Source organism: Trichoplusia ni, chromosome 15, assembly GCF_003590095.1.
Source record: "Trichoplusia ni isolate ovarian cell line Hi5 chromosome 15, tn1, whole genome shotgun sequence".
Classification (NCBI taxonomy): domain Eukaryota; kingdom Metazoa; phylum Arthropoda; class Insecta; order Lepidoptera; family Noctuidae; genus Trichoplusia; species Trichoplusia ni.
The window spans coordinates 3,320,594-3,337,632 of NC_039492.1; the positions used below are offsets into that span (position 1 = coordinate 3,320,594).

Consider the following 17,039-nt stretch of genomic DNA (forward strand, 5'->3'; position numbering starts at 1 on the left):
TTCTTAAATCGAGGTTCCCTGTTAAGGATCTCTAAAAATATAGTATCTTTCCCAGAGGCTCGCCATTTCAATTTAATTAAAATTTCTCCGCTGTTTCGCCTAGTTCATGGTTTATGCATTTTGCTTTGATTCAATGTTTTTATTTTTTACCGTGTGATGTGGTTCCTGATAAATCACTTGCAATGTTGCAATTTATTTTGGCTAGGATTTTTTAAGTGAAGTTGTGTTTTTTCTCTTTCACAACCGAAGCACGTGGGTAGCGGTAGAGTGTGGGCAAATGGAGAGCTGTAAAATGTAATTTTGACGTCCAAAAGGTAATTTTAGGCTAGTTTGAATAAATTACATTTGATTGAGATTCTGTAAAGTTCGCTGCGAAGAAGGTGCTTGGGTCTATGTTATGTATTTTATTTAAAGTATAAAACATTTATGGAAATATAGCATGAGTTTAATTACCTGTTAGTTTCCTCTCCAATCTTTTAATTAGTTTAGTTTGCACAAAATATTCGTAACGAGTGCAGTCTTTTGTTAAAAGCACGCCATTTGTGAACCAACATCAGCTGTTTACTGCATTCAACTGAAGAGCAGACGTAAAAACAAACAAGACTCATTTATCAGTAGATATTTTTAATGACCCCTTTTCATGAACAACTTTTGCATCGTATTTTACACCTGGGAATATTAATGAGGGTAGTAAGTGATTTATAATTATGCAGGAAAAGAACAATCATTTGTTAAAGGAGATAGTTGCAGTCGTTTTAGAGCAGAGGTCTATACTTAAATAGTTAAAGAAGTAAGTAAATTAATTAAACTTTTTCTCATTATTTTTAACAATTAGTTTTATTCGTCATGCTCTACAATGCTGAGTGGTTTAGCCTTTACAACTTTAAAAGATAGATCAGAGATGTTGATTGAAAACTTATTTATTTGTTTTAATACAGAGCCACAGTTTCTTTGGTTTTACAAGGCTCAAGTAATTTCTTACCTGGACAGGGACAATGCGGTTCTTCTTACAGAATAACAATTCATTGATAAATAAAATACGCTTAACAATAATATCAAAACGAAAAGTGAAACTTTAATTCAAAAATATGACATAGAGGTGACAGCTACTTACCTATTTTTAATTTTAGTTTCGGAGATCATTAAAAACAATAACAGAACTACTAAAGTATGGTTATTATGCCCGATTGTGTAATTTGTTCTATAGAATTAAATATCATGCATTAGTAAGTATCTAACAGTTTTCAGCTAAATTATCCGAATAAGATAACTTCGAATCGCTTTTAAGGATTAGGTATTATTGTAATAACTGCAACACTAACATTAAATTTATAAAAACCACAGACTGTTATTATAGAGAGTACCGTTTAGCTGCCAAAGCCATCATGACCCAAATTCCATAATCGACCATTGTTTTTACCTTTGTTGGGAGCATCCGCTGACAAACTTTCAGCTTTTATAAAATACCGTAAGTCTAGGGTCCAAGGGCTCTTAGACCATTATAGACTTTCGAAAGATCCCGCTTCTGACGTCGTCGTTAATCATGTCTACAACTACGCCATCTAGTAGCATCTGAGAGCATTATTTAGCGTAAGACGGAAGTCACGTTTTGACTCCACATAAAATGTCCAGAGGGCGCTAATTTTCAAATGTTAGTGTTAAATAGTTCATGAAATTCGTAATTAAATGTAGATGGCGTCACAAATAAGGAAAGATGGTATAATAAAACTTATTTCTGTTATACAAATATTGTATTCATAGTTTCGATATAAATTTAAAACTCTATGTAATACAGCAATCAGAAGTATTTTTCTAATGGTTCTCCCAAAATCTGTTCAAGTTTTCTGATCGCGTCTTTAGTGGATGTTTCAATCTTGGAATCGCCGTCTTCTAGAAGTTCAGCCAGGAAAGGCACACTCTCAGCTAATAGTGGCAGCCAACTGCTACCGAGCTGCGTTGCCATGGCGACAAGGCAATCAAGAGCAACCAACCTGTGAACATTAGAATAAAAAAATAAAATCAAAAACTAATTCCAATCACTATTGAATCTTATACACGGAGCAATTAAGTCTACATTCATAGTAAAAGTAATTTAGTTGTTTGATATGAGAATACACACCTTATCTCAGCATCATTATGACGAGTCTTCAACAAAATCTGATAATTCAGTAACTTCCACAACGAATCATCTGCAGTGGCGACAGCGAATTGAGAAATGCAAGGGATTAAGTACTCTTTAGCCCTGACTTTAAGGTCTTCAATTCCTCCCAAGGTATTCTCGAGCTGGTCTACCACAGGCTGCATGAGTGTTTCAAACCGATCTTTATTCAAGAAGCTTTGACTGTCGTAAAGGAACACTGTGTGAAGTGTTTTGACAATGAACTTTACGAGCATCAAACATTTATCTTCAGAATCAAAGTATTGGTCTTCTGTTTTACTGTTGTTGCAGGAGTCAAGGAGATCCGAAGCGTTTTTAATGAAGTGACCAGCAAAGAGGACAAATAGCCCTTTCAACTTATCAGCTATGGCGCAACTTAATCTGAAAAAAAAATGATTCAATATACTATATGTTTAACGAGAGTAGTTTATTATATAAAATAATAGATAAAAATCATACCTGTAGAAAGTAATAGTCCTGTCTTTCTGTCCTTCGACATTAGTCCTTATAGCCCAGTCGTAAATCTTGAAATAGAATGGCCTAAAGCTTGTCTCTGAGAGCTTCAACACGAGGCACACTAAAGCGTTCACCACTTCGTCTTCGGCTCGGTCTATGACGTCAGCACTGACATCTTTCTCTACAGCATCGCTTCTCAGTTGCAGAGCACTTAAGAAGAATGTCGTAAGGTCTTGTTGTAATGCTGTGAAGTCTGCAGTCGTCACATTCGCGAAGCTATCAGCTAACACAGACATCACTGGACCAACTGCATCGTAATTCTCTTTCTCCAATAATATCTTATGAGTTTCATTAATAACTGGGATAAGAACCCTTGGAGGTATAGATCCAGCGATTTTCTTCTTTATTGTCAATAGCTTCGCAACTATTGCTGAGACCTTACTGCATTCCTGATCTTGGCTCTGCCATTTAGCCAACAGAATGGAATACTCGTACAAAACTTTCTGTAAGTACGGACTTAAGAATAGAGGCAGACTTTCAACGATCTTTGCTATGGCTGTCACTGTACTTAGCAACACCAGTTCAGGCGTTTCTGCTTTCCGTTGCTTTTTGAGGACTTTGATGAGTGCCGGCATGAATTTGCGGAGACTTGCAAGCGCGTGTGCTTTGAGGTTGCTGCAAAGTTCAGCCAAGCATAGCACTACCGAAGCCATAACATTGCCAGATATATTCGGATTACAAGTGTAATCTGTTACAGTTTCTAGAACATCCTTGAAAGGCTCTGGATTCTCTGATGCAAGCATTTTTGTCAGCAACTTTAGAGATAGGAGGGACGTTTGCTGATTCAATTCTAACTCTTGAGCAACAATTTCACTCAAGTTCTCCTCCTTCGTTTCAATCGTCTTGACAATATCTAATAGAGGAGGCAATAATGAGAATAGCAGCTCCTTATCCACACCTTCGAATATTTCTGGACTGAATTGGATTTTTGAGTTCAGAAGTTCCATTGATTTACGTCTGACTGTCTGTAGTGTGTGTTTCATAAGACCTCTCACCACAGACAGGAACATAGGAGCGGAGAGCAAGTTGTTCGTATGGTCTAGCAAGTCATAACTGTGATGTAACATAACGCGCCAGTATTTTGCAGTTTTATCATCAGATACTTTGGAAATTGTTTGAATGAACGTCAGTATACTTATGATGAAGGTTTTGTAATGGTTCTCCATGGCTTTCATATCAGTTGCCAAAGTAGTATGCTGAATAAATCTGGACGATGCTAAGCAAGTGTTCATAAAAGTGATTATAACGTATTTGTAGTGACGTAGCTGTATAGGGGTATGTCCATTCACACTAAAGATGTCGCCAGGATCGACATCAGTGTCCATAGAGTTCTCATCCTTTTGCAAAGGCAAAGATTTGATATAGACAACCAGTTTTATGAAATTCTCCAGTGCTACTTCAGGCGGGAATTCTAAAAGGATGCTTTGACCAAAATCAAGTCTATTTATTGGAGCTTCTTGATCTGCTAATGTTCTCGAATTCTGGGGAGTTTTCTTCTTGTTATCACTGAAGTGGGCCACATGAGTTTCAAGTAATAAAGCAAGGAACACCCAAAGGAACTGACTGGGGCCAAGAGTTTCTATGAGCTTCGTGAATAATGGAAGTCTTCTATGCTCCGGTACATGTAAAACAACATCAGCGAAGATACGTAACACAGGAACAACACGACTTTGTAACTGTTGAAGTTCCTTATCAGAGTATTCATCAGCACTCTTATCCAGCTTAACCAGAATTGGGATTAACGTCTCAATAATCTTTGTGATAATTTGGAAGCTGTATGCGTCATCGTGTCTTAAGACTGATGAGCCCATAAATGTAAATATCTCCATCGTATGGTGAAGAACTTGTTCAGGAAGCATGAACGCAGCATGAGATAAAACAATCAAAGCGTGGTGATGCGTCTGAGGATTTTGGGTACCTCTGATACATTGAACAACTAACTCAACATCGAACACAGATTTCAGAGACTTTATTTGTTCATCGTCCTTCTCATCAACAAACTTCTTGCAGAAATACCATAGAGACGACAGGATCAGTTGTTTAGTGTACTCTACGTACGATTGCTCCTCAAATCTCAGGCACTTATTCAATATTTGGAACAACAATGAAACAAAAGAGTTGTCTAATTTCATTTTCTTCTTGCTCTGGACGTACTCAAGGAAAGCAACTCCAAGTCTCCAATCATCTGTTTCAGTTAACTGGTAGGACAACATGGAGACTGTGGACTTCTTTTTCTTGGGCACGCTTGCAGCTGGATCAACTGCATTCAACATCTTTTCCAAGATTGGCTTGAAGTGGCTGAATTTGAGGTGGATTTTCTTCATAATTTTTGACGCGACGCTCGATATTGTAGGGTTGTTGCTTACGGCTCCAGCACTAGCAATCAGGTAGACTAAGCCATTGGCCCTCTCCTCTGGCACCTTTTCAAAGACATTTTCATCAATTTGTCGCATTATCAACACAGAGGGACTCACAAGCGATTGGTCTTCTTCTAGGATGCACTCTCTATATTCCTTCATACCTAATTCTATAGAGCTCCATACTTGCTCTTTGGCAAAAGTAGATACGGTCGATGCATTTATATGGCCATACACACTCCTAAAAAGATTGGACTCATAAATGTCAAGAGTTAACTTTAAATTCAACTCATTTTCCTTCAAAGTCTTTTCCAACGATTTTAGAGATTGAACGAAATGCGGGAAGGCTGTAGGGTTGTTAACTTCACATAGGAGTTGTAAAAAGCTGGATTTTATGTGAGATGGAGTATCAGAATTCAATATGCCAACGAGTTTCAAAAGACAGTTGCGACTGAAAAGCTTTTTGTTGTCCTTTTGGCTCAGTATCGTATTCAACACGTGTTTTATTTGATTATGGTCTAACAACAATTCGTCTTTATGTGTCATAAATTCCTGTAGCAGCTGGACATAGATAAGTTTCTTATCAGGGTCTTCTCTCAATATCTTTTGAACTATATCGATGGCGCATTCACGAATCGCAGTAATAGGGTTGTTCAGGCAGTATAAGACGGTCAATACCAGAACATCTGAATCAAACAACCAGTTTTGATTTTCCTGTACAGCTAAGAAGTTACTGAGGAGTTTAAGACTGCGGAGTTGTAGCTCTGGACCAATAACAACTTTGGGATCAGTCGCGTACAAAATATGTCCACAAGCGAAGTTTGCAACAAACTCAAACTTTTCTCTTGCACCTTTGAAAAATTTATCTAATAGCTTTTGAAGGAGTGCTACGTAATGTTCACCATAGCTTGGTATAGCACACCCGATCACACAAATCTCATAGAGCCTCCTCACAAGTATTATGTCCGGGGTTTTACAGACATCACACCAAGGTTTCTGAATTTCCTGAATATTCATATCCTCAATAACTCTAGAGAAAATATACTCAATCACTTGGAAAAGCATGTTGTTTTGACGCGACTGTTTTATGAACTCTGGCATTATTTCGCTTGAAAATACTTGCCCTTCTGAACTGTGAACAATTGATCTATTCTCAACAGATTCAAGAAGTAGATTTAAAATGGCTGATGCTTCTTCGACTGAAGCATTTTTGAGGAAACTGATTTTAAGTAACATATAGAAGCAAATATCGAGTGTTTTAGATTTATCCAGTTGAAGTTCATCAAGCATTTCGTCTAAATTAATAGTTCTGTTAATAAATAGAGCCTTGAATATAACTTCGCATAACTTTTCATGATTATGTTTAGTTCCTTTAAGTTCCTTTGTTTTTGTCAGAAGTCCTAACTTCTTGCCCCAATGAGAATTCAAAATTTGCCAAGTCAGTTTGGCTGATTCTTCATTATGTGGGAAAAGGTATGGTATTAATGCCAAAACAGTTTCTTGATTGACAGGCAACATTTCTACCGCACAAAACATAGTAATAGCTGTCTTAGCAACTTGCTTCCATTTTTTTGTACTCTTACCAATGATAGACACAAAGGTAGATGTTGCATCTACTTCATCAAATATTTCTTGTAAGTAATCAACAGGTATATCCAAAGCAGCATTAACCACTTCAGGGTTGTCATCATTAAATCTATTAATAATAGATTCTTTAACAAAGTCAGCGTTCTCATTTTTCAAAGCCGAAAATTCTTTAGAAATGTAATTAACTGCTTCTGCACGCAATTTTGGATTGACATGGTTCAAATTTTCAAAAAGGTATGTACCACCAACCTTATGAGCGATCGCTGGCTTAAAACCAAGGAGTTTGGAAAGCTGACCCTTTCTTTTAGCTGAATTCTTGCTATTTGAACTCATTTCTTCATTAACAACTTTGTCAAAATCTTCTGGGTATTGCCTTTCAAGGTTCTTCAGAAAAGCACCATACCAGTTGAGGATCTTGCTAGAAGAGTCATCATCTTCATCAATAATTTCGATGTCACTCTCATCATCGTCACCTACAGCATTGGCATTCACAAAATGGTAGGAATCAAGGACACACCTGGAAATCGAAATAAAAAACAATTAATTATTTGTAAAAGCTAACTATGAGAGAAAAGTATAATTTTACTAGTGAAAGGATAGTAAGGTTTTTTATCATAAGGGTTCATTTTTTACAAGTTTTAATCAGGGATAAAACAATAACATAAACTTGGATGGTTTCTATTATTCCTGTTACAAGAGGACATGGACCATTCGTTTTTCAAACTGTATAATACTTACTTGATGATTTTATCTGGTTTCTGCTGCTTCAAGTCAACCTCACCAATAAGAATCTCTGGCAGCTTACAGTATCTCCAAAAGTCTTCACCCTGAATCAACGGCAGCACACTTTTCAAGAAAGCCATTAGAAAAGCCCTCACATTATGCCCTCTTTGAACCAAGGTCTTTAAGTGACTACAAAGATTGGTCATTATATCAACAGACATGTCATTCAGAATATTTTCAGACATCTTCCTCACATGACCTTGTTTCTCATACATCATGGTAATCAGAATTGCTACGTCAAACGAAATGTCAAATTCAGTGGTCAACAGTTTGAACACTATCTCGTTCAGTGTGTCTTCTTTAAGCTTCGTCTTTGCAAATAAATATCCCAGTACGAGATATGCCGATGCCCGGAAGTCAGCAGCTGGTGAGTCTATAGCTTTGACTACAGTGGGCAGTAAAGCACTAATTATTGCCTCAGTAACTTTCTTGCTAGAATCAATAACACCAATAGCTGTTTGACAGAAGAATGCAAAGACTGTGTTCAGTTGTGTAGCCCTTTCGCCAAATTCTTTTACATACTTCAATGTACTTTTAGCGATAAACTGAAGTGTGCCTGTATTTGACACACACTGGTTGAACAAAACTTGATGGGCTAACACAATGCCATGTTTGCGTATAGGCTGGAGCCAGCCCCATTTAGGATTAGTTGATTTCACATTCATAAGTTGAATGAAACGGACAAATATTTTAGTGCCATGATATGGCAAGATCAGTGTCATGATAGCATCTTGATTGTATAGTTGGATATGGTACCGGTTGATCAGCCATTCCAGAGCCTTATGCGATGATTGCAAAAGGAGGTAAGGTGATAACTGAAGTAAAAACTTCTCTATGGTCTGATCAAGGTTTTGGTTAACCTCCTTAGTTTGTACAGCTCTTTCAAAGTCTTTGGAAGCAAGGCTGTACAGTGAATCTTCGAAAACCCGAAAACCTTCATACAAGGCTACCAATTCTTTCAGTCCGCTCAAACCAATCTCGTAGAATGTATCGCGGTCTTTATTCGCGGCTTCTTTCGGGTCAAAAAGTAATGAAGCGGTCTTCTTCTCATCATTATAGATAGTTGTCTGCGGCACAGCTAGCTTTTTAAGCTGTTCAGCTAAAGATGTAGCCGCCATTGTCAGTTATCTGTAATGCAGAATACTCATTGTATGTTATATACCATGCTTAGAGGCACGTATAGGTTATGGAATTGAATATAAAAGAACCGTTGTATACTGACATTTTTCATGCACTTGAATCGCACTTACTACTACGATTTTTTAACTTAACTTATAATTAATGTATCGTAATAGTAAAAACACGGAAGGTTTTCAATAATAAATGGCATGTGCGGTTGCACACAATGTTTACAATCTCATCTCCCGACTTGTCAACATTGACAGAAGGTAAAGCATGGCTTCTGCGTTCGGTTTTTCTTACTTTTCTATTACACTATTTTGAGTTGTTTTGTTTTAATTATTTAATATCAATTTAATATACATAACAAATTTTACTAGGAAAAAAAAACATTTCTTGAAACTAATGAAATGTCAAACTTGTCGGTTTTCTTTTATATTTTCACTTTCTCAGAGAAAAGATAATTAAAAGACCTAATTTCATAAGTAAAAATCTTTTGCGTACAATTCTTATGGTTGTCTTCAAAATATCTTAACAAACATCTTCAGATAAATTCAATTACAAATAAATGAAATTATCAATCTGTGTTTTTTCCTTGTGGACATTTTCTTCACTACTCTATGACCCTCTGTGCATGTCACTGTGGTTTGTTGATTTGACTTTGACTTATTTACCAGATGGTATTGTTTATAAGAATGAAGGTTTTTGCGTGTGATTTACGTAAATAATGATATTGAACTTTATCGTTTATTATTTATCTAGATGTGTGTTATGACGTATTTACAGTGACCGTTAAATGCGTATAATTTAAGTGTATTGTAGTCAGTAATCGTCAGTTTTTGCGTCAGCTAAGTTCTTTGTTCTATTCATTCGTAAAAATGGCTCTAAAAATCGTATTACTAGCGCTTACATTATTTTTAGTTCCTATTTTAACGTATAAGCCAGTTGTATTAATTCATGGTGTTATGACGGGAGCCGCTAGCATGGAAATGATAAAGTTTCGAATAGAAGAGGTAAGTCTTTTTATGCCAAGTTCAATGCCTTTGCCTAATGACTGGCAATTATGACCTTTATTACGTTTCTCTATGATTAAAAAAATTGCGGACGTTTGCCAGACTTTGCTTCTCACTAAATGATTATTTTAAAGTTACTTAATTTTAATTTATAAATTTTCACAAGTTGCGTCTAGTTTGGACACTGTTTCTTTATCCTTAGGTTAACATTAGTCAACAAAGATTAATGATAGTGCATAATAAACAATATAGGTTTTGTAGTAATTTCATCTGCTGGTCAATTAACGTCAATTTGTTCTTAAATACTTACTGAATTTTATTGTTAAACAAAACTCATCAAAAGTTATATTAACAGGTAAAGAAACTTGCAACATGGTCAAAAATCCTATTAAGTGTCCGTCTGTAAAATGTTTATTTTGTTTAAGTTACCAACATTTTTATAATTGTCTGGCTCAATCTATAATACGAAATCAGTTATTAAGTACATGCAAAAGAGATGTGCAATAATATTTTATATATTTTTTTTTGGTTTCTCTTCTTTTCCCTACCCTGTTAAATTCTTATCTATACTTCTATACTAATGTATAAAGCTGAAGAGTTTATTTGTTTGTTTGATTGTTTGAACGCGCTAATCTCAGGAACTACTGATCCAAATTGAAACATTATTTTTGTGTTGAATAGACCATTAATCGAGGAAGGCTTTAGGCTATAAACTATCACGCTGCGACTAATAGGAGCGTTGATACAATGAAAAATGTGAAAAAAACAGGGCAGGTGTAAATCTTAACTTATATTTTCTACCCACGGGGACAAAGTCGCGGGCAACAGCTAGTTTCAGATATAAGCTTCTATTATTAACCTAGTATTTTTTTACTAAGCGTAAAGAGTAAGACTCTTTTACTTAAAAATAAAGAAATGCAAATTATATACGTAGGAACAGTTTGTATCCTGTAACTTTTTTCATAATGTCTTTTATTACAAATATGACATGTAATCATAATTTATTTTATTTAATAACAAAGTTATTACCTTGACAATGACTAATGCATTATGCAAAATGAATCAACAGTATTGTTTGTTTGTAACAACAAGATGACATTGAATATTGATCAATATTAATTATGTCATAAGCCAAATGAACGATTAGTAAGAACTTTAATGAGATAACCTATTGTTTGTTACAAAGGTTGTCTCAATACCTCGAAATTAACTATCATATTCATTAAGAAAAGTTATACTTACAAAAATACAAAATATTTTCATGTTTTGGTACCATAGCTTACAATTTTGTACATTTTTCTAGCACTTTTTCGAGCTAAAAGTTTTAAAAGTTAAAAAATGATCTCTTGCCATGCAACATGAAAAATCGATCACATGCAAGCCAAACTCGCGACACTAAGCAAAAAACACTTTCCCTAAATTGAACATACAACAAATTAATGGCTGTGCAAATTATTGCTTAACATCTATTACGATTTTTTAAACTTAAATCAAAATAAAATCCTTAGTAAAAGACTGTCATTTAAACCTTTCGTACTGAATCTTGAAAATCTTGAATAGATTACTTAAAATAAATATGTTAATTTAACAATGAAATGTTATTAAACATTCCAGAAACATCCAGGCACAATAGTATACAATGTGAACCGGTTTGAAAGCTGGTCCAGTCTGGAAACCATGTGGCACCAGGTGTTGGAGATCGGTATGGATGTGGCGAACATTTCCGCCAGCCATCCTGAAGGAATCAATCTTATAGGTACATAAATTATTTTTCTTACATTAGACATTATAATATCATATTTTTACTTATTTTAATCTGTGTAAGTCCCTGTCCCTAATAGAGATGTAGAGGATATAAAAAGTAAAATCTATGAAGTCGATAATTAAAAAATATTGGACACCGATTTCGGCATCTTTCTGACCAACGGAAATGAACAAAGATAAACTTTTTTTTAAGTTTAGGAGAGGAAGTTTGTGCTGTAAAGATTTCGTAAAATTTACACAAAATCGCATGAGTTCCATTCACCATAATTTTATCAATTTATGTTTGCGGGGCAAAGGAAAAAATACGTACCTATCCAATAATATGTATTTAACTACGATGCGAAACAAAATTGACATTTTCCCTATCGGCCTGCTGTTCATTCTTCATTCTTATGATTATAATCACATGTATTTTCAATTTGTTTCAATCTGCAATATAATCTTTCGACTGTAATATTGATTTATTGTTATACATTATTTGTTTGTAGCAAAAAAAACTGTATACTCAGACTTACTCAGTTGACAATAAATTTGTAAATTCCAGGATATTCCCAAGGAGGATTGATAGCGCGGGGTATAGTGGAGACATTCCCTAATGTGTCTGTTAGCACATTTATATCTCTCAGCTCACCACAGGCCGGACAATACGGAGGTTTGCATTATTAAACATCTACTTATTTTTACTGCATTTCATAATAATCATAACCTTTACATTAAAAAAAATCGCCTTGCGTATGTTTTATTGGATACATAAATACTGCTATACAATGAAGCACAAAAATAAAAGAATAATTTGCGTAACTTTAAGATAAAATAATAGTGAAGGGTTGACCTGATAAAATAATAATTTTCTTTACTTTAAATCACGTCAAACGACCTAGATTCTTAATTCATTCTGAATCTTATTGTGAATTCAACTTGAACTTTATAAGTACGAAACTAAAATAATTGAATATTTGCACATTTATAAATGAGTTAAACAAACTTCTTTCAACATTTTCCAGCCGGCTTCTTGCACCTAGTATTCCCCGGTCTCGTCAAAGACACGGTTTACGAGCTGTTCTACTCGCGAGTGGGTCAGCACACGTCCGTCGGTAACTACTGGAACGATCCCTACCATCAGACTCTGTATGAGACTTATAGTGTCTACCTACCGTACATCAATAATCATATTACGTGAGTACTTAGAAATACCTTATTGTTTTTAGTCACCGTTGGTTGTTCGCTTCTGGAAACAGGCCTTACTAAATTTGCGCCATAGCACCCCATTCTCCGCTATCTGCATCCAGCAGCCAGCGTTTAGTTTCGCTAGGCCTATATGTATCAGTAATAATTATTGGAATTATTTTCGTGAGGTGGACCTCGAGTTCATGATTAGACTCCAGTTGCGTCCTAAATTATTGGGGTTATTAATTTGTATAAGTAAACCGTCATGAACAATTTTTTCGAATTAATATGATTTGACGGCTTTTCATACATATAAAGTCGATTAAAATGGACATAATGACTTCTAGCCGTATATTTCTTATTGTATGTGTGTATGTCATTGAACTTTAAATACATAAAGATGTAAATCTATCTATTAATACACACACACGTGTTATAGTATTAGAAAGTAAGTGAGGTTAAAGTTCTTAGCTCAACGTAAACATTCTATTGGCAATTATAAGTGAACGTTACGTATATATTATTATATTTATATGTATAAGTAATATAAACAATAGTATGTATAATATGCTCAATTTGTTTTTAGTACCTACTTTAATACTGACACATTATTAAGTAAATAAACGATGCAGTATTATTTTATTTTTCTTCTACATAGGTTTTAAGCAACTTTTTTTTTTAAGATTTTTTTTTTTTTGACAAAAAGACTCATCAACCAACGTTGTAGAATTTTGGTTTAAGGAGACTATTCTTTTTTGCTTTGTGTTAGTAATCTGAATCACCCTTTCTGATTAAAACAAGAAAAAGTGTGTTTTTCTTATAGGAGTGGATTTATTTTTTATTACCGCTGTCATCCGCGTCTTCTGAAACGACCAAAACAATATGAATAAATATTTTTTCTTTATGACTGTAATTAGCACTTTGATAAGTTATTATTTGTTTTCATAATATATTACAGCCGATTAATATTTTTAATAACAACAAAGATTATGAAACCTCTCGCCTAATGATACTAAATTTCGGCAACTTTGTCAATCGGTTCCATGGTGTAACGGTTAGCACTCTGGACTCTGAATCCAGCGATCCGAGTTCAAATCTCGGTGGAACCTGATCTTTTGTTAAGTTTTCTGATATTGTTATTCCAATCAGTTTTTGAATTTTTTGATAATAATTTATTTTTATTTAGTTAGTTAATCAGCATATTTTCGTACCTATTAAAATTTGATTTTGAATGTTTATTAAGTCACATTATAAGTAAATACCTACTCGTGACTCTTGAAATAATTCATAAAAAAAAAACAAATTATCGAATATTAAATAAATGTTTTAAGGAAGTAAAAAACGTAGCAAATGTACGTTTCGTTAATAATATTAAACCGTTATGACGCTATCTAAAAATAACTGTATACGTCAAACATCTAATCGAGGTCAAGAACGAAACCGAATACTGGACGACTAATAATAAAAGTATTATACATACATGTAGCTATGTATTATTAATAGATTAAGAATTAAATACGAAAATAATATAGGGAATGTTTTAACTACTTATTCATTGAAAAAACGTTGTATTGTCAATTTATTTTTTATTCGACCAGCATATCTATACTTCTATACTAATATATAAAGCTGAAGAGTTTGTTTATGACAGGCCTGTTGGTCTAGTGGTTAGTGACCCTGACTGCTATACCGGAGGTCGTGGGTTCGATTCCCGCCCAGGACAAATGTTTGTGTGATGAGCATGATCATTTGTTCTGGTGTCTGGGTGTAATTTATCTATAATATGTTTGTATTTAGAAATATATAAGTAAGTTTATCAGTTGTCTGGTTACCATAACACAAGCTCTGCTTAGCTTGGGATCAGATAACCGTGTGTGATAAAAAAAAAAAAAAAAAAAAAAAAAAAAAAAAAAAAAAAAAGAATTTGTTTGAACGCGCTAATCTCAGGAACTACTGATCCAAATTGAAAATTCTTTTTGTGTTGAATAGACCATTTATCGAGGAAGCCTTTAGGCTATAAACCATCACGCTGCGACTAATAGGAGCGAAGATACAAAGGAAAATGTGAAAAAAATAGGGCAGGTATAAATCATACCTTATATCTTCTATCCACGGGGACGAAGTCGCGGGCAACAGCTAGTAATTTATAATTCTACTGTACGTTTTTTTTGCTACTGGATTCGTTTTTTCTTAATGCGTTTTGGTGACGTCTTGGTCGGTTCAAAATCACAAAACAAAAATGTTCAAAAGCCGACTCTAAATCAACGTGTTAAGGTTCATTTACCTCAATAAATAATACTTTGTTTACATTTTCAGTTCGGCGAAATCAGATGACTTTAAGAATAACTTCTTGAAACTGAAGAGGCTTGTGCTGATCGGCGGCCCAGATGATAACGTTATCACGCCATGGCAGAGCAGGTAAAACAACAACTGTATAACTAGCTTTCATTGCTGTAAAATCATTACCCTTCTGAAAGTTAGTCGGGTAAATACAAAAGAAATACCTGTAGTAATTGTTAATACACTGTATTTTAAGATAGTAGGTACTTTCGAAGAGACTTAGACACAATGACATGTGTTTGTATCGTCATGAGCTTAGATTATATACCTCGTCATGAGTATAGTCAAACACGAAATATCGTCCTCAGCTAGCTCAAAAGACAAAGTTATGAAATAAACAATTATAATAATAATAAAAGTTTTATGTCCCACTGTTGGACACAGACCTCTTCCCGAATATGGATGGTTTGAATATTGATCACCACGCTCTGGCTCACTGCCGATTTCGATTTGTAATCTTCACCTTCATCGGCCACATTGTCAACAGCAGAATCGGGGAAAAGAGTCACATGACAACCGTTAAACAAAACTTACAACTTAGCCGAGTGGTTGAGGTCACCACAAAAAACCCACGGTGCGTGACGTATCGCAGGTTCGACCCCCCCGTAGAACAAGCATTTGTTTGATCCATTAATGCTTGTTCTGAGCCTGGTTGTCTGTGCGCTTGTGACTTGAATGTTTGTGAAACCCCCCTCGACACAAGGATCAAATTCCTTAATGAGGAAGTCGTTTTTTTTTTAATAACACACTGAATTTTTTACCTACTTTCCAGTCAATTCGGCTACTACGACGCCAACGAGACAGTCATAGAGATGAAAGGCCAGAACATATACCAGGAGGACCGCATCGGGCTGCGCGCGCTCGACCTCAGCGGGCGGCTGCACCTCGTCACTGTGCCCGGCGTCAACCACTTCAGCTGGCACATGAACGTTAGTGTCGTAGACGATTATTTGTTACCTTTCTTAGATTAAGTTAGGAAAAATATAGCTCAATATTCTAATGAAATTGATAGAACATTGAATACTGGAGTAAATCAATCAAAACCTGTATCAAAGTTAAAGTGAGAAAGAAAAAGACAAACATTGAATAGTGAAGTAAATTAATTTAAAGCTTGCACTCAAAGTTGAGGAAGGAGTGGCCTTAAAATTTAAAGAAATAGACAAATTTCATGCCTTTTTTGAATATGCCAAACTAATAAGTCATACTTTTTTATTTTTAATGAAGGAAGAATCAATTGATGAAATGTAAGAAAAATGGCGATATGTGATTTCTATGAACATAGTAGTTAGTTTGTTGTAATAGAAAATATTTGCTCAATGAAGAGTAAAGACAATTAAATCTGTTCAAAAATACAAATATGAATCACTAAACAAAATTAATAGTGAACAATTAATTTTTAATACCATGCCATTGTAAATTAATGCTGTTTGTATCTCATGTACAAGGTAGTACAAAATAACCAATTCCTATACTTAACTTCTTGATTTCTCAATAGTATAGGCCAGAAAAGTATTAGTTTTTTTTTCACTTTTCTGGTCACTTAAGTATGGGCATAAAATAAACTGAATGCCAAGATGCCATTGAATTTAATATTGAAATAATTATTGAAAGCCAAAATACCGTTCTTTGAACAATTTAGTTTTATACTTAGTTTATAAACTTTAAAATGGAATTTCGCCAATTAAATCAAGTTAAGAAGATCATTGTTGTAATATGCATGTGCATAGCGGTATCTCGCTTCTTCAAAAAGTTTAAGATGAGCTCACAGTAATGCACATAACCTCACAATTATACCAATGTGTTAACAAAATAAACTTTGCAATAGAATCTGATCCGGATCAAACGACCGTCACTTCATATTTACTTCAAGACAATGTATTACAATCATGTGATCTTTTTAATGTTCAACGACATACAGAGAAACGTAGAGACATTCTGACTATTTCCTAATAATATTGTGCAACGAAATAACGTATCTACAATATATTGTGATTAATTATTTAACTGGCCCTATAAAATTGTGTGAAAATGTGATTTATTTCTAAACGAATTTACTTTTTGTATGTTTTTCAAGTGTTAGCTTTCTCAAATAATGAATCTCGGTATTTTTATCCTTTTCTATATTAAATCATAACGGAATTTAATTCTCACTTTGTTTAAGATTATTTAATTTTCTAGCGCAATTGAATCTTATTTATAATTCGTATGTGTTTATAATTATTATTAAAGAATAAA

The 17,039-nt window shown here is 34.4% G+C and overlaps 2 protein-coding genes and 1 non-coding gene across 4 annotated transcripts; 2 read left to right on the plus strand and 1 right to left on the minus strand.

Annotated features, from left to right (window-relative positions):
• Window positions 1-1,720: 1,720 nt before the first annotated feature.
• On the minus strand, window positions 1,721-8,817 carry LOC113501109 (HEAT repeat-containing protein 1). 2 transcript variants are annotated; one of them, XM_026882129.1, is made up of 5 exons: window positions 8,624-8,817; window positions 7,357-8,544; window positions 2,618-7,135; window positions 2,120-2,539; window positions 1,721-1,991 (listed from the first exon to the last, which is right to left on the minus strand). In XM_026882129.1, the coding sequence occupies exons 2-5, from the start codon at window positions 8,517-8,519 to the stop codon at window positions 1,799-1,801; spliced, it is 6,294 nt and encodes a 2,097-aa protein (XP_026737930.1). In that variant the 5' UTR covers window positions 8,520-8,544; window positions 8,624-8,817; the 3' UTR covers window positions 1,721-1,798. The 2 variants fall into 2 exon arrangements, with proteins under 2 accessions (XP_026737930.1, XP_026737929.1); XM_026882128.1 differs by having other exon boundaries at window positions 7,357-8,529; window positions 8,624-8,816.
• A 338-nt stretch (window positions 8,818-9,155) lies between these two features.
• On the plus strand, window positions 9,156-16,768 carry LOC113501110 (lysosomal thioesterase PPT2 homolog). Its single transcript, XM_026882130.1, has 6 exons — window positions 9,156-9,533; window positions 11,148-11,289; window positions 11,842-11,949; window positions 12,302-12,473; window positions 14,781-14,882; window positions 15,577-16,768. The coding sequence occupies exons 1-6, from the start codon at window positions 9,399-9,401 to the stop codon at window positions 15,773-15,775; spliced, it is 858 nt and encodes a 285-aa protein (XP_026737931.1). The 5' UTR covers window positions 9,156-9,398; the 3' UTR covers window positions 15,776-16,768.
• On the plus strand, window positions 13,502-13,573 carry Trnaq-cug. Its single transcript has one exon. It is a non-coding gene; the product is annotated as a tRNA-Gln (tRNA).
• Window positions 16,769-17,039: the final 271 nt, after the last annotated feature.